At 49.5% G+C, this 17,669-nt stretch overlaps 2 protein-coding genes across 2 annotated transcripts in view; both read left to right on the forward strand.

Annotated features, from left to right (window-relative positions):
* The window catches only part of PRKCB (protein kinase C beta), a 117,074-nt gene extending 112,856 nt beyond the window's left edge, over positions 1–4,218 (forward strand). The window contains exon 17 of the mRNA XM_042480876.1: positions 3,417–4,218. Within this exon, the coding sequence (XP_042336810.1) occupies positions 3,417–3,569 (153 nt within the window). The 3' untranslated portion in view covers positions 3,570–4,218. The remainder of the gene's footprint in view (positions 1–3,416) is intronic.
* Positions 1–17,669, forward strand: part of TNRC6A (trinucleotide repeat containing adaptor 6A) — a 292,395-nt gene that overhangs the window by 128,775 nt on the left and 145,951 nt on the right. The window lies entirely within an intron of this gene.

A 17,669-nucleotide genomic window follows, 5' to 3' on the forward strand; every position in this document is an offset into this window, starting at 1 on the left:
GTAGGAGGATGAACAAGTGGTAGGAAGTCCATAGTTCTTAAAGTCCTTGTAGGAGCACAAAAAACAATGTTGCATGAAGAAGAAATGGCAGGAGCCTTTGAAACCCTTGGGTCCATCTGAAGGCAACCCAATGGGGCACACTGTGGGTCATGCCATCGATGGCACCTACCTGGAGAAGCCAATCTTGGGGTTCACAGGACCACCCCACTTGGAAGATACCTTTTTGGAGACCCAGATAGGCCTTCTCTTCTCCATCCTCTGCTCCTCAACAGTTAAAGTGATGTCAAACCAGATTATTTCTGCTGCGTGGACGCAGCCATAGGAACCATAAAAAGCATCGGATGTGAAATTTGTAAACAGATGTAAAATTTCCAGGAATTTTGAACTAATCGGGGGGTTGGTTTTTGAGGAAGATGGACATCTTTGGAAGAAAATGAAAAAATGCAACATTAGTACCTTTGACTGTTGAAAGTCACCTTTGTCACTTTAGGCGCATAAAATACATCATAAAGGTTTGGCATAAAATTACCAGGTTTTGTAAAGTAAAACGGACACTTTATGGAGACTAGACTTGCAGGTTGAACTGAGCATTACAAGTCAGCCTTATCTGGAAATGATTTGGATGCAGTACATCTGTAAAGATTTTAACCTCGTTCCAGAAGACAATATTCCATCATTCATTTTTTGTCGTTTTTTTAAAGGGAAAGAAAGGTTTTGGGGCGGGGGACATGGAGAATTGGGCAGAGGGGTATTTTATTCCAGATGATTCCATTTTATTTCCCAGGCTTTCACGTCTCAACCCTTGGATGTTTTTGCACCCATAAATGCATTCACATGCCACCGTTGTAAAAAGTGGATGGGTCCTAAAAGGTAGTCCCTAAAGCCCTTTTCATCCTCATCCATTGCCCTAAAAAGGGGATTCTGGGTGTACTTTTACAAAATCAGGCCTGGGGCTTGTCTAAAGTATCCCATTGCTTACTTATCCTTTGGGCAAAAACTGGTTTCTTGTGTCTTTTACCTATTAAGGTTTAGGGACTCTTAGAGAAGTCGTCCAACCTAGCCTTGGGATGGCCTTCCCTACCTCAGTTATCCTTTGACCCAAAAGAATAATAAGCAATAGCCATCCTCACCTGGGATTCCTGTCCTTATTGGTTCCAATGAGATCTATGGGTATACATTATACAAAAGCCTTCCTCTCCATCAAAAGTCTAGCAGAACCGCACCAAATCGCTTCCCTTGCAGCTGTATCCAAGCTCATGCACCACTCCGAAATTCAGTTTATTGCATTTTAAGGCATGCTTCTTTTTCCAAGTCGCTTCCTGGCCATGCATTGCAATCCGCTTTGCAGTAAATTCTCTGAAAGATTTGCATGAGTAAAGAAAGCAACGGGTTATGCTTCCAGGGATGACTGCCGCCACTCCATCCAGAGGAGTGACTTCTGATTTATGAAACTGTTGGGGCGTTAGCATCTTTCCCGGTCCTGGCGCATTTGTATAGAGCACAAGAGCGTTCAGTGCCGTACGAGGCGGAAAAGCGTTCCTTTCCGTTGGCATTTGTCATCACATCCTCCTGCAAAGATGCTCCCTGCATGAATAAATGGCTCTCTTGAATGCAGCGCGCCTGATAGGATGCATGCGCTTTCCCCAAGAATTTCTGAAGGTCAGTATATGAAATAAGCAACTGTCCAGAGAGTGTCCAGGGCAGCAGGGGCTGGATAATAGTCCATTTTCCGGGCACAAAACACCAAGTTTGCTTTTTAATGCCCTTTATTCATAATACAACGTACTTAACAATCCAATACTATTATTGTTATGGGCGCCTCTGTTGATCCAGTTGTGGATGGATGGATCAGACAGACAGGTGTGTCAGTAACCCTTTCAACAATCCAACAAATTATTGTGGTGAAATTACATACAGTGGAAGTAAGAAACCTACAAGACACTGAAGGCTGAGTGTGCATCTACACTGTAGAAATAATTCAGTTTGACACCACTTTTTTAAGTACTGTAGCTCCCTCCTATGGAATCCTGGGAATTGTAGTTTCACAAGGCCTTGAGCCTTCTCTGCCAAAGAGTCAGAAAACTGCAAATCCCGGAATTCCATAAATTGGAGCCATGGCAATAAAAGTGGTATCAAACCGCATTATTTCTACAATATAGATTCACCCTTAGTGATGTTTTAGACTGAGGATTTTCAGCGCCAGGTCTAGCTGTTCACTGCTAAAGCTCTGATCCTTACACACACATATCCATTGAAGTCCATGGGGCTTGTATATGAGTTTTATACACCTAGGAATGGAGTGTCAGACTGCAGTCTTAGGCACATTTACACTGTAGTTGGAAATTAGCCACTCCATGGGAACCTTGGTTTATGTATACATGGAAAGGATTTGGCAATATTTTAGGAAGCTTTCAAAGATATTTTGAGGGTCAGTGCAAGCAATTGAATGAACAAGGGATAGACAACCTCCATTCTTGCATTGCTGTGTGCAGATCTGGACTGTGGCCGCTGGCCATTTTGATAGCCACGTCGTTACTTCCAACAAAAGGATTTGCTTCTCTGTCAACTCACCAGTCAATAGGTCTACACAAATTGGTGCTAGTAAATAGGATTCAGGTGATAATGTTTTGCTTTTTTATTCCAATGTGGATACAGTTGTTCAGCTGAGGCTTTGCCAGAGCTGCTTACTGTATATACTCATGTATAAGTCTAGAAATTTAGGTTAAAAAATTGACCCCAAAAACCTGGATTGACTGAACACGAGTCAATCTAAGTACTGTATTATATATATATATATATATATATATATATATATATATATATGGTGAAAGGCAACAGTTTAATCTGTCCTGGAAGCACTGACCTCCCTCTATTCTCTCCTCCATCCAGCTTTTAGGATGAGCACAAATAGTTATGTCTACTGGGATTTTGTAAGTTCTTTGCCATTGTTTCCCTTTGCTTCATCCACTTAAGGTCCTTTGTTACATGCCCTTAGGTTTTACCCTCAACCTGTCCAAGGGTCATATCAAAATCCATAATTTTGGCCCCCGAACCTGCTCTCGACTTATATATGAGGTTGACTTATAATCGGGTATATACAGTAATCCATTACTTGGAAGCCTGGCCCAGCACTGTCCCATTGACCGATGGTAGGTGGGTACATCTAGCTTTGCACCTTAGTGTTAGTGCCAACCACAAAATCAATGAGATTTTCACTCGCCAACCAACAGTTGGTCCAATGGGTCTACAATTGGGACCCAACACTAGAATTATACCATTTGCAAAACTTTAATTTTGCTAGCCTTTTTAAAAAAATTTCTTTTTTGACTGCCAGGATTTCTTCACCTGCCTTCTCCTTTTCCTTCCGGTGTGTGTCTTAACTGGTTGTTGTTGTTTCTTTGCTTTCCATCCGACAGAAAGACAAACACGACACTTCCAACTTTGACAAGGAATTCACCAGGCAACCAGTGGAGCTCACTCCCACGGACAAACTCTTCATCATGAACTTGGACCAGAATGAGTTTGCAGGCTTCTCCTACACTAATCCTGAATTTGTCATTCACGTTTAAGTGCCGTGGCAGAAAAACCTCCCTCCGGTGTAGTCCCAGGTCCGAATGCCCGGTTGCCTTGTAGATATGGAGGCTAGTCTTCTGGGGCCGGCGGTGCATCCTCATTCCCTTCCTAGGAGAAGAGGCAGTCATATCCAAGGTGGCTTTCACTCTGTGTATGTATCTCCACATGGATATAGACCCAAATGTTAGTCCTGGCTAACATAGACCCATTCGTTGGATGTATCTCTGCGTTGAACCATCATCATCCAACAGCTGAGTCAATGGATCTATCGTAGTTAGGACTAATCAACAGGTTTCTAGCGCTCGTTTTATTCCCCGAATGGTCTGTAAAGGATAGCATTTCTAGAACGTCCGACCCATGACTACCCCAATAGAGTTTTGAAACACATCAAGAGTATTGTCTCGAAAAATATCCCGATTTGCTACCATCTTTGTATATCCCCCCTCAATTTCTCTGGAACTGAAGATGCTGGTGTTTCTCGTCCTTGAATGCTAAGCATGCTCAGTATATCCTCAGCAGTTTGTGCCACCGCCTTTGCCATGACCTTGTTTCACAAGAATCGTGGTTCCTTGGTCTGTTGGTTTGTTTGTTTCTGTTCCGAATCCGAACTAAACCAAGTCAAACCTTGTCAGTGTGTGGAGACGTCTGCTTCATTGACTCGCATAGTAGTATACCTTGCAGAATCTGGGTTGAATCTGTCCTCTTTAGTAGGCTCTTCACAGTCTGAAATTTCCAACCTAAGTTGTCCTACACAATTCAGGTGTTGGTTGAAAGGCAACCCTGTGCAACTGAACCAAGACCCCAAGCCTGGCGTGCTGTTGGTGAATTACAAAGGGCTAAGTCTGACGTAGACTATGGGGGCTCACTTTTTGGATCACTGCAGAGATGGGAATGCTCTACAAAACCCCAAATCCTTCCAAACCCACCTTTTCTCAGCTGCAGCCCACTGGAGGAATAGACAAGTACCTGGCTATTTTTCTTACAGCTGGACACTGCGCAAGGATAGGGGAGTCACTGCAGGCAGCTGTCGCTGCACCTGTGGATGAGAAAAGGTGCTATTTTGGAGGAAGCATGGCGCAGGAGGCTCTTGCACCTGCACCTCATGGCTATATCTCCCAATGCAGGGTTGGAGCCCAAATGTGGAACTGAATTGGCCACTGGATGCATGTGCAGGTCCATGTGCAATGCACATCCGTGCCTTGTGCGCAAAATGTTTCCATGTCTATGTTAGTTCATCTACCATGGTGCTACATGCACAGCTTCCATAGCCATGAAATGAAAGAGGCCACAAAAATGGCCACTGTAGGGCAAGTTGTGCATGCATCAGAAACTCACAGGAGTCCAGTCTATGGCCAAGGCCTCCATCCAATTATTAATCCAGCCGCTGGGTTAGACCTGACAGAGCCACAGAATTTATATCAGTGTTGACTTAGCATCTAGACATTGTTTCAATGGGTCTACTCTAGCTGGAGCTAGCAACTGGATTTAGGCCACCATGTTCTCTCTCTCTCTCTCTCTCTCTCTCTGTGTGTGTGTGTGTGTATGTGTGTATATGAAGAAAGGAAGTGTGTTCCTTGTAAATACTCTGCCAAGAAAACTGCTCTGCCCCCATTCTAAGAGTCCTTTGGGAGCATAAAAAGCACCCCGGGAAAGGCATCATGCTTTACGGCTACATCAAAACTTTCTCCTGTTGAATGAAATGGGTTTTAATCCTCTGTCAAGCAAGACAAGCCCAGGAGAGGAACATAGGGTAAGAAATGCTCAGCACATACCCTTCTTGAACCGAATGTAAAAGCCCTCATGCTCCACAAGGGAATGCCCCATTGGCGCCTGGTGCGCTGGACTGGGACTTGCAGAAAATCCTGCTGTGTTCAGACAGAGGCATTCCCAAATAACTATGCGGAGGACTGTGGCTTTGAATCCACCGCAGAAACCCACTGGGTAAGTCACACTCTCTTAGCTTTCCAGAAAAAAACAATAGCAAATCTTTTCAGAGGAAATCTTGCCAAGAAAATCCTAGAAGAGGGGAACCAGCATGGCGCATGCAGTTTTCAGCTGGCCTTCACATTTTGGGAATTATACATGGGTTCAGTCACCAGGAACATGTTTTCTGCTCAAAACAATTTCCCCATATTTATGTGCAGAAAAACAACAACACATTTTTCTGTGCAAACACTTAGCCCTGGAAGGCGTCACGAAGTGTGACAGTTCTTGCATCTGGTGCATTTTCCACAGTGAAGTTTCCTGAGTCCTGGGAACCCATTTTTTAAAACTCAGCCAGGAAATAAATGGTGTGGCTAAACCCCCGGAGAAGGAATAGGCAAGAGGATCAAAGCTACAGTGGGCCAGAGGATCTTCTCAATGGTTGCTGTTGTGGTTGTGGTTGTTGTGCCTTCAAGTCATTTCTGACACCTATCATGGTGGTTTTCTTGGCAAGATTTGTTCAGAGGAGGTTTACCTTTGCCTTCCCCTGAGGAGGCTGAGAGAGTGTGACTTACCCAACGATGGCCTTGGACAGCATCATGGAGGTGATGACCTCTCTGACACCACTGGCCAAAGTGTGACGGAACATGGCACATCCTCTCAAGCCTGTGGCATTGACAGGGAAGGGTCTGCAACACTGGGGCAAAGGAGAGGTATAGGGGAAAGGTTGCTTCTCCAAGATTTGGACTGCCTGATGCTTGCAATGGTTGCTTCTCGGCTGCGTCCAAATGGCTTGTAGGCGCTTTGGTGACACTTCCCTTAATTACAGCAACTGATGACCAGGAAAAGAAATTAATCCCTGCTGACAAGTGACTCAGCTCTCAGAAGGGGTGCGCCGTGATGCATGAGGCCGGCGTCTCTGGAGCCATGAAATCCCCATAAGCTTTCCCGAGTTATCAGACCCTGGTCTGGAGATGGACCAGGGTTCAAGGGTTGAGCCACAGTGCAACTGAGAAGCACCTCCTTCGCTCTCATCAGCTCTTCTGCTCAGAGAAGGAGATGCAGCCTTTTCGCGTTTGCAAGAAAAAGCGGTGACCTTCCCAGACCTTCTCCAGCTGCAAGCGGATGCCTTCGTCTCTCTCTCTCTCTCTCTCTCTCTCATTTGCATTTCAATCCCATTCATTAGCCCTTCCCTTCCTTCAAGAAATGCAGAACAAATCAATTACGGAACAACAGGCCAGACAGGAAGGTTGCTCCATCAGATGCTACTGGGATCATTCTTTCTCATCCAGAGTGAAATTCCATAGGGATGAAAATTGCTCTTAAAAAAGTCTTTGCTTCCCTAGAGAAGGGCAGGAAATATATTTACTCTTCTCCCTGCAGGTGAAGTGTCAGAAAATATATTTACTTTCCTCTCTCAAACAGGACAGAGGTCACCCATTTCCAACCGAGGGCCCGAAATTTCCATTTGAAATTTGAAGCACTGGATGGTTTTATGGTTTTATTGCTTCAGGGCTGCAATGAGTCTGACTCTTGCATAGTCTAGCTTTGTTGTTGTGTGCCTTCAAGTCATTTCTGACTTATGATGGCCCTATTACAGGGTTTTCTTAACAAGATTGTCTTAGTGGGGGTTTGGAGGCTGAGAGAGTGTGACTTGTGGTCTAGCTTGCCTGGTGCTTTTGGGGATCATCTTAGACCACAAGACACCATAATGAAGCAGAACTAAACTAGGGACAACATTATAAAGTATGACTGATGTTGCACAACGGATCCCACAACGCAGTGCATTGCACTATGGACAACACAATAAAGTGGCCCTACACTGTGGACACTCCAAATCAGTGGCACTGCACTATGGACAGCACAAGGTATTGGTGCTGCGCTGCAGACACCACAACCAACACCACTGCGGACACCGAAAAGCACCAGGCAAGATAAACTTGCCTTAAAGTAGAACTAAACCAGTAACAGTCTTGGCAGAAGGATCTTTTAAAGGGGTGTCATGCGTCCAGAGCATCTTTGATCAGTTTCATGTTATTTGTTTATTTGTAACCAGTAAAACCTTTGAAAACTTAAGAAATTTGTGGTCAAGTCTTTTGTGTTCCTGAGAGCCAGAGGCCTTACTACACCCAAAGTTCATAGCATTGCTCTTGGCACAAAATAAGGGATATGTTACACTTTTAGCTTTTTTACTACAAGTGCCATCATGGTGCAATGGCTTGAGTATTGGACCAGTACTTTGGAGACCTGGGTTCAGATCACCGCTCAGACATGGAAATACACTGGGTGCCCCTGGACAAGTCACACTCTCTCAGCTTCAAGGGAAGGTTAGTGCAGCCTCCTCAGCCTTGTCTTAGTCCTGCAACCAGTCCCTGAAAACCTGAAGGTGGGTGGATCAGGATGGGACTTGGAAAGGACTAAGCCTCTCATTCTGGAAATTAAGTACCGTGCCAATCCTAATGCCACCGGAAGCGCCAGGGTGGGCTTTGCCAAGCCTGCCCTTTCCAGCCTCGGTCTCCCCACTGTGAGGTGAGAATTATACTGACCTTTGCAGCCAAGGGTCTCTCACAATGCCAACCATGCCAGTCTCCTGCTTTGCTGCCAGAGCAAGGGCCGCTCTGTGCCCACGTGCCGCTTCCCCAACGTGCGCCATGTCCAAGTAAATAATTTGCTTCCCTATCACATCCGCACAGGTTTAAAATAAACCCTTAATTCGAAAGCAGGTTTTGGCAGAGATGCATCCCCCAAAGGTTAAGTGAGTCATAATCCGATCCAACCGGCAAGGAAGAAATCCAGGCAACCTGAGAAGAAAAGGCAGCTGGAGAGTGGGTTTGTGCCATCCATGGAAGAAGACAAATGCTGCAAAGGGGTCCCTGGCAAAATGGTGCCCTGCTTTCACCCCTTTTCCCATCATGGTGTCCCTCAAACGGAGAAGCCAAATGAAAGTGCTTTGGTGGAAGCGGACCATGCTTAGTTGGCAAGGGCAAGGCATCTTGGCTTTGGCACTGAGAGAGAGAAGGAAGGAGAGCAGACACGAGAAAGGAAGAGAAAGGAAAGAGAGGGAGAAAGACAGAAATAGCACGGGAGGAGTGGCAGAGCAAAGGCCCTTGGCCTTCCACCAAGTGAGGAAGTTTATAGAAAAGGAAAGAGAGAGAGGGACAACGGGACCTTTCACACTACACAACCCGCAACACTGTGGCTGCGTCTGCACTGCAGGAATAATGCACTTTGACACCACTTTAACTGCCATGGCTCCATGCCAAACAATTCTGGGATTTGTAGTCTTGTGAGATATCGAACCTTCTTTTGAGCCAGCGTGGAATAAAGGTTTGGGTGTTGGACTAGGACTCTGGAGACCAGGGTTCAAGTCCCAGCTCAGCTGTGGAAACCCAGTGAGTGACCCTGGGCAAAGTCACACTCTCTCAGCCTCCTCCGGGGAAGTCAATGGTGAACCCCCTCTGAACAAATCTTGCCAAGAAAACCCCAGGACAGGTCTGCCTTAAGGTCACCATACATTGGAAAAGACTTGAAGGCACACAACAAGAGCTACAACAACAACAAAAGCAGAGAGCTACAAATCGCAGGACTCCATAGGACCGAGGTCAGGCTGCCTTACTTCTGCCGTGCAGATGCAGCCTAAGGCCCCACTTTAACTTTCATGGCAACATCGTCCTATGGAAACCTGGGATTTGCAGTTTGCATGACACCACCTTCAATGCCACGGCTTTGTCCTGTGTGTTCCTGTGATTTGTAGTTTGGTGAGGTAGTCAGCCTGGTCTGTCAGAGGGGTCTGCCATGTCAAATGGAACTATTTCTGAAGCATGGATGCAGTTCTGGACTTGTTCTGGACTTGTTTGGAAGAACGATCTTGGACGTTTCCTGCCAAATTCAGGCTCCAACTGCACTGGGATTCCATCAGAGCCTTTCGGAAGGGCTGCTCCTGGGACCATGGGCCCCGGGGGCTTCTCCGGTGGCAGCCCCTCCGAAACAGGAGAGCCAGGCAGAGGAGGAGGAGGAGGAAGGCCATGAAAGACTCAAGAGCCCCTCCAGACAAGAGAGAAAATGCCACAAAGCGTGGCTGCCCAGGGAGAAGAGCCAGGGGAAGAAGCAGGGCATCTGGCCGGAGGGCTCCAGGGAGGGATGCTGGACGGATCCTGGTGCCAGCAGTCAATGGCCCTTGGGAAAGAGGGCCCCTTTCCATTGGGACATTATATGAGAGGGCTTCCTCCTCCTCGATTCCATCCCACGGCTATGAAAATGTGTGTCTTGGGGTAGGTCTTGTGTTCGAGTTCCATGATGGAGTGAGGAACTAGACGATGGGGCACATTCAAGCCAAATCCAGCGTCTGCCTTGGGCCTGGACAGGGCCGATGGGCCCTGCCTCACAGAGGCAGTGCTTGGAGCATTGAGCCGAGACTCTGGAGGCCAGGGCCCCGGTCCCAGCTCAGCCCTGGAGACCCGATGGGGCCCTCGGCAAAGGCAGGCTCTCTCGGCCTCAGAGGAAGGCCATCGGGTCAAGAAGAGCAGCTAATAGGGTTGCCATAAATCAGAAATGACTTGGAGGACACAACAACCACAACCCCCACCAGAATCACACCTCTGGCCCATGGCAGGTGGCTCAACTGAAGGGAGGAAGCCCTGGCTGCTGCCCTGAGTCTGAAAGACCCGAGGAAGGCAGGGGCTCCCCAGAAGCAGCAGCCACCCAGGAGGGCAAGGCTTTCTTTGGGCAGGGCCAGGGCTAGACTGTCTTGGGTTAGGGCCAGGGTCTCCTGGGCTGCTCCTGCCTGCCTGCCTGCCTGCCTTCCTTCCTTCCTTCCTTCCTTCCTTCCTTCCTTCCTTCCTTCCTTCCTCCCATCCATCCATCCATCCTGCTTGCCTTCCTGCCTTCCTTCCTACTTTCCTTCCTGCTTGCCTTCCTTCCTTCCTTCCTTCCGCCATTCCATCCTGCTGCCTGCCTTCCTGCCTCCTTCCTACTTTCCTTCTGCTTGTCCTTCCTTCTTTCCGTCCTTCCTCTTCCTTTCTTTCCTCCTTCCTTCATTCCTGCATTCCATCCTGCCTTCCTCCCTTCCCTTCGTCTTCCATCCTTCCTGCTTGCCTGCCTCCTGCCTTCCATCCTGCTTGCCTACACTTCCTGCCTACTTCCTTCCTACCTTCCGTCCTATCCATCCATCCCTGCCTGCCTTCCTTCATTCTGCGCCTTCCATCCTGCCGCTTCCTCCTCTTCCTACCTTACTGCTTGCCTGCCTGCGTTCCTTCCTTCCTTCCTCCTTTCTGCCTGCCTTCCTGTCATTCCTCCTTCCGTCCTTCCTCCTTCCATCCTGTCTTCCTTCCTTCCTTCCTTCCTTCCTTCCTTCCTTCCTCCTCTTCTGCCTGCCTTCCTTCATTCCTCCTGCCTTCCTGCCTTCTTCCTTCCTTCCTTCCATCCTGCCTGCCTCCTTCAATTCCTGCCTTCCTGCCTTCCTTCCTTCCTTCCTTCCTTCCATCCATCCATCCTGCCTTCCTTCCTTCTTTCCTTCCTTCCATCCATCCTGCCTGCCTCCTTCATTCCTGCCTTCCTGCCTTCCTCCTTCGTCCTTCCTTCCTGCCCCTGCCTGCCTTCATTATCCTGCCTTCTTCCTTCCCTTCCTTCCTCCTTCCATCCATCCAGCCTGCCTTCCTTCCTTCTTTCCTTCCTTCCATCCATCCTGCCTGCCTTCCTTCATTCCTTTCTGCCTTCCTGCCATTCCGCTCCTTCCTTCCTTCCTTCATCCCTGCCGCCTTCCGTCATTCCCTCCTCCTGCCTGCCCTTCCTTCCTCCTTCCTTCCTCCTCCTCCACCAGCCTGCCTTCCTTCTTCCATCCATCAGCCTGCCTTCCTTCCTTCTTTCCTTCCTTCCATCCATCCTGCCTGCCTTCCTTCATTCCTGCCTCCATCCGCCTGCTTTCCTTCCTTCCTACCGTCCTCCTCTGCATGCCTGCCTGCTTTCCTTCCTGCCTTCCTTCTGTCTGCCTGCCGTCTCATCCTCCTTCCCCTTCCTGCCTTCCGGCCTTCCTCGTCTTCCTCGCCTTCGTCTTCCTTCCTTCCTTTCCTTCCTTCCTTCCGTCCTTCATCCTTCATCCTGCCTGCCTTCCTTCAGTTCATTCGCGCCTTCCTCTTCCTTCCTTCCGTCCTTCCTGCCGGCCTTCCTTCCGCCTTCCTTCCCACCAGACCTGCGCTTCGTCTGCCTTCCTTCCTTCTTCCTTCCTTCCTTCCTCCTTCCTTCCTTCCTTCCTCCTCCTCCTGTGCCTGCCTGCCTTCCTTCCTCCTTCCTTCTTCCTTCCTCTTCCTTCCTTCCTTCCTTCCTTCCTCCTTCCTTGCGGCTCCCTGCCATCCCTGCCTCCTCGCCCTGGGGGCCCTTGGGGCTCTGGGGGGCAGGCAGCCGGCCAGGGGCCGCCTCCTGCTCTCCTGCTCCTCTTGGGCTCAGGGCAGGCGGCGCCGCAGTCCTCCTCCTCCTCCTCCTCCTCCCTTGCTGCTTGCTGCTCCTCTTCCTTCGAGCAGGCAGGAGGCTGCTGAGCCGGAGGGAAGAGGGAAGAGGCGAGGGAGGATGGCCGGAGGTCCGCCGCGCAGAGTCCGCGGCGGAGGAGGAGCATCAGCAGCCTCAGCATCAGCAGCCTCAGCCATAGGGGTCCGGCGGGGAGAGGGCCCCGGGGGAGCGGCGGCGGCACAGCAGCAGCCCCGCTTAGAGCTCCTCCGGAGCCGGAGCCGGACCGGAGCCGGACCAGAGCAGCCTCTTGGCCGGGGATGGAGCGGAGGAGCCCCCCGAGGCAGCGCCCCCTAGCCAGCCCCAGGAACTGGAAGCCCCCTGAGGAATAAAGGGAAGGAAGAAGGGAGGAAAAGACAAGCAAGGAGGTAGAGAGAACCAGGAAGGAAGAAAGAGAGAGGAGGGAAGGAAGGAAGGAAGGAAGGAAGGAAGTGGAAAACAGGGAGGGAGGGAGGGGAGGACTCAAGGCAGGGGAAAGCCAAGCGCGGAGGCACCGGGGCCTGCGATGCCCGGGGGAGGATCTGGCCCGGGGGCTCGGGGGCCGGTGTGACGCGGGCCCAGTGCTGCTGACCACCTGGGGGCCTTCGCCGCCTTCATTAGCCTGATGACCATCCGGTGGGCACCACTACTGGCTCTACTTCGCGGTGGCGTCTGCCGGACAGGGCCGCCGGCGACACGACACCAGCCGCAAGAACGAGGAGTGCTGACCCACGGGACTCTGGAGGACCTGCGCCTGGAAGGTCAGCCCGGGAGGGACAGCAGCAGCTGGGCCAAGGAAGGCCCGCCCGGCTCAAGGCTATGGCATCCGGGAGCTTTGGGGGGTGACAGCAAACTCCCACTCCCAGAATCCCATAGCCTTTGAGCCACAAGAGTTAGCGGTGGGTCCATTGACTTATTGGAGGCTGCTGATTGCTTCTGGGAGGGTTGTGGTTTGTTTTGTTGCCCTTGTTGCTGCTGTTGTTGTTTGTCTGTTTAGACTGGCCTTGTTGGGACAAGCCTTGAACCAGGATGGTGGTATCATGCGTTTGGCAATGGGAAACCATCGCTGCCAGTTGGGCATTGCATGGGTTCAGCTAGAGTCAACCGGCCGGATCAGTGGGTTCGACACGTAGGAACCCTCTATAGATCCAATGGGTTCCTCTGGTTGGATCCAGGCTGCAGTGAGCTTTTTTTCACCTTCTCATTGCATAAAACACATGTTTGCAAAGGCATCTTTTGCTCGCCCTGAAGGCCTCACTGTTTTGTGGGTTTTGGGGTGTTGTCACACTTTGCTACACCTAACGCAGCTCCCCTGGATATACCACTTCCATAGTGGCAATGCCCTCTTTGTTCAGTTTGATGGGGAGATACAGAGGGAAGTGTATGCATCATGACATGATCCTGCTTCTCCTTCTTCTTTGCCCTTCCATCCTCTGGGTGCCAAGCCCTTCCCTATATCATCATGATCATCATCATCCATCATCCCGGAAGAAGAGGTATTGCATGCCCTCTTGTTTTTCGGAATGGCTACCTCTTGCCACCAGAGAAGCCACAGATGTGCATAGTCCCAGGAGCGAGACTCTGGTTGTATCTCTCTTGTGGGAAACTGCTAAACAAGGCAGGTCTGCAGCTAGCTTTTCGATGAGCTAATGCCCCTTTTGTCGCTGCCTTCCAAGTCCACAGACTGCTGTTGCAGAGGGATGCTGGGCTGGCTTATTCGCAGGTGGTCCTCTAACTCCAAAAAGGATGCATGCATATTCGTGTGCATGTGTGTTTGTGTGGAGGTCGCACATCCATGCACACACAGAAAGAGGAGAAGATATCCCTCTTTGGCACCTTGAGTGAGTGAGTCATCAGGAAGCGTGCACCATGGCCTCTCTCGGCCCACAACTGGTCTCCCAAAACTCTGGCGTTGTGTAGGTGGGAGCATGCAAGCATCAAGAGCCCCACCATACTTTTGGGGGAGCATGAAATGTTGGCGTTGGTGGCATGTGGGAAGAGGATGGTTTCTGGCTGCCCACCTGGCAAGGCCCGTCTCCTTGACGTTAGGCCCCATTGAGTGGGGAGTGCATCCCCAACATGCAAAGATAAACATAGAGCCATGTGCACTGTCTATTGGTCCCTCCATCAAAAGTTTGTTTCATTCTCCAGGTGAGCATTGGCTCCAGGTGAGGGATGCAGTGGCGAATAAGAAAGAGGCAGGTAGGTGGCCAGGCGCCAATGGAGAGAGACAGTTGAGCTTGAGAGTCCATTTTGCTCTTTGCAGAAGACATTAGCTGCATCCACACTGGAGAGATAACACGGTTTGGCACCACTTTAACTCTTCTTTTGGGCTCAAGGTATGGAATTCTGGGAGTGGAGGTTGTGTGGGGCCCAGATGCGGAGCCTAGAATTCCGATCCTTGAGCCAGGATGCTGAAAAGCAGTGACAAAACTGGGTTATTTCTCCAATGTGGATGCAGACATTGGTCCCTTTCTTGAATACATCCCCGGGAGCAAGGTTTTGAGATGCACGGGTTTCTTCACTCAAGCCGTCTGGAGAAACGCAACAAAAAAGGAGGGCAGAAGAGGATGATAAGTGATATCAGCTGCCCCAATGTCTCTCTAGACCATTTTGTCCACTTTGTGTTGCCAAAGAAGGGCATAGAGAGGGCAACTTGTGCCCCTTTAGTCGACCAACCTGTTTGGTCACAATCCAGGGGAGCTTCGTATGTGTCGCTTTCAGATACTCTAGGGCAGTGGTTCTCACCTTCCTACTGTCGGCAACATTTTAATACGGTCTCTCATGTTGTGGTGACCCCCCCCCAACCACAACATATTAATATAATACAATATGTGCTTTCCGATGGGTCTTAGGACCATGCGAAAGGGGTCATTCAAGCCCCAAGGGGTTGCACTCATAGGTTGAGAACCGCTGCTCTAAAGGAAAGAACTGAGACAAGCCTTCCTATCCATCGCCCACCAAGATGCTCAGCATCCTTGAGACAATCCCATTTGGCATCTTCTCTTATTTGTTTTGTTTGTTTGTTTATGGTATTAGATCCCACTCTTCAAAACCCTAAAGGCTCTCATCCTTAGCTGTGAAGCCCTTCTCTTGCAGATAATAGTTTTGCTATCATCTGGCCGCATTGTCCTTTCTTATCCTCAGCCAATACGCTGCCTTTTGGCAACCCTTTCCATTGTTTCCTGGCTGATTGTTTCGGCGGTGAGTTTTGCCCGGCCCTCCTGGAGGCTGAAGAGTGTAACTTTTTAACAGAGCCACCCAGAGGGGTATTCAAAGTCCCCCACTGCTCTCCCAGTGCCTTAGTGCAGTGCTCAAACCACTATGCCATGCTGTCTCTGAATGTTAATGGGCCTTCAAGCCAAATCCTGACTTACAAGCATCCCCTTACAAGCATCTTCCTGGCCAGATTTTCTTCAGAAAGTATCACTGCTTTCTTCTGAAGCCAAGAGAGTGGTGACCATGGGCACCCCGCTGGGTCTCCATGGGCAGAGATTGAACCCTGCTCCCCTGGAGTCCCTGGTCCAACCACTGCACTCGCTGCTGGCTCCTTCATTTTCGAGAGAGAGAGAGAGATTACAGGGAAGCCATGCTACAAACCCTGTTAGGTAGTGCCAAACTAGAGCAATCCCCATTGAATCCTAGGCAGGGGGGCTAGTCTAGTTTGGGGGGCAACAAGAGCTTGTGTTGACTGGCCCGGCTCCTCTCCTTAGTCCCACCAGTTTCAGCCATTTGTGGACTCCTCCCCATGGGTCTTCTCTAGGTGAAATTTGCATAGAAAAGCCTTTGGCTCTTGTGTTTTTGGCCTGAGTCAGAGATAGGAAAGGAAGGGACCTGGGGAGGCTCAACCTCTGCCTGGTTGTCTGTTAACCCCTGGCCTGGGACCCGCTTCCCAGCTGCCTGGCATGGGCCATTCCCCTCCTGTTATGTGCCAGGCGGCGGGGAATTATCCGGTTTCATCGATCGTCTGGGAGAGAGCTTGTTGACTGAAGGCATAATGGGACCCGTCTGGTGCATGACGAAAAGCCTGAGAAGGGGGCCCTCGGAATCCTTGGGCTCTCAGGTGGGATGCAGGCTGGCTGGCGTGTTTGCACACCCCCCTTCTCTTTTTCTTGACCCACGTTCCCAATACGTTCAGGGATGATGTGAGGGGGCCCTGAGCCAGGGAAGCCCTGGGTTTGAATCTTGGGACATGGCAGGGGTGCAAAGCAAAGGGCTTGTCTCTTGCTGCCCCTGTCCTCTGCATTGCAGTGATGATGAATGATGATGATGAGGATGAGGATGATGATAGGATGATGATGATGGGGTGGTGGTGGTGGTGGATGGCATGGGCCTTACCTGACAGGGTCATCGCAAAGATAATTATTATAACCGGCGTATCTGACCATACCTAAGCTCTCAGTATGTGCGCATTTTGAGCAAAGAGCTCAAAACGTGGTTCCCCAGGGCTAAGGAAAGGCTTTTTCTTTCTGGCTTTTCCATCTGAACCTGAGCCTCAGGTGGAGTAACATGAACAGCGCATCCCAAGGAGGCTCATCATGGTGCACATGAAGGGCTGGCACCCATTGCACAGTCCCATCGAATCACTGGGGATTGGGTCAGGCCAGATATTTGGGAGCCCCATGCATTGGACAGGTCTGCTCTACTTGGAACTAGAGGCTGGATTTAGGCTGCAGGAGGAAAGAGCCGCTGTGGGCACAGATTTCAAATTATTAGCTTTAAAAGGGTTCAGAAAGGAAGAGACCCCCAAAAGAGACACAGAGGCAAAAGGTCAGGACCTGTGGACCAGACGCACAAAGAAAGGAAAGCAAAACCAATGGCATGAATAATTATACGCTGTTGAATTAAGATGAAGGACACCCAAAACAAGGACACAAGCTACAATGGTTTCTCTTTTGAAATATCTAAGACAGAAGAGGTCCCAGTGAAGAGCCCACTTTCCAAATGGCAAGTCCAGTTAATAAGCAAGAAAGCCAAATTTTAAAAAGATTTCGACAGTGCTTCTGCCAAAGGTAATGGTTTATGTATGCAGTCCCTTCAGGACACAAGACCAATATGGACTTGTGTCATAGATATATTTGCATGCTTTGTAGGTCCTTCGCCCAGAAATTCATATCTCTAATTATTTATGATATGCTTTTGGGGGATTCTGAGTTCGAGTTTCCAGTTTCCAAGCGTTTTCCCCGCTGCTTGCTTTCGGCCATCCAAATTTTCCTTAAATGAGCAAGTTATGGCTTATGCACCAGAGCAGCAGCATTCATGCGCTTTTAAAGTAACTTTTTAAAAGGATAGGGCAGGCTACACCATTACTACAACATCGTCTGGCCTTCCTTACTCCATAGGGCAAAATTCTCTTTCAAAAGGGCCTCTGCTTTAGTCAAGGAAAACAAGGAAAAAAATTACATAAATGGCATTTGATTCCATTGCAGCGGCCATGCTCAGAGACACCACGCTCTTTCTTTCCCATCTGCTGGTGAGGCGGCAAAACGAAAGGCTCCTATCCACATTTAGGGGGGGGTTTTGCAGCAAAAGATTAAATTCAGGAATGCATCTTTTCTTAAATATATCTTTTTACTAACCGGCATCTTGCAAACGACTCCAGAACTGGCCCTTCCTAGCCTTCTTTCAAGGAGACAAGGCAAAAGCATCCCAAACTCTTCGTTGGTTTATTTATTAGTGGCTGCCAGGTTGGGTTG

The sequence above is a fragment of the Sceloporus undulatus genome, chromosome 8, assembly GCF_019175285.1.
Source record: "Sceloporus undulatus isolate JIND9_A2432 ecotype Alabama chromosome 8, SceUnd_v1.1, whole genome shotgun sequence".
Taxonomy (NCBI): domain Eukaryota; kingdom Metazoa; phylum Chordata; class Lepidosauria; order Squamata; family Phrynosomatidae; genus Sceloporus; species Sceloporus undulatus.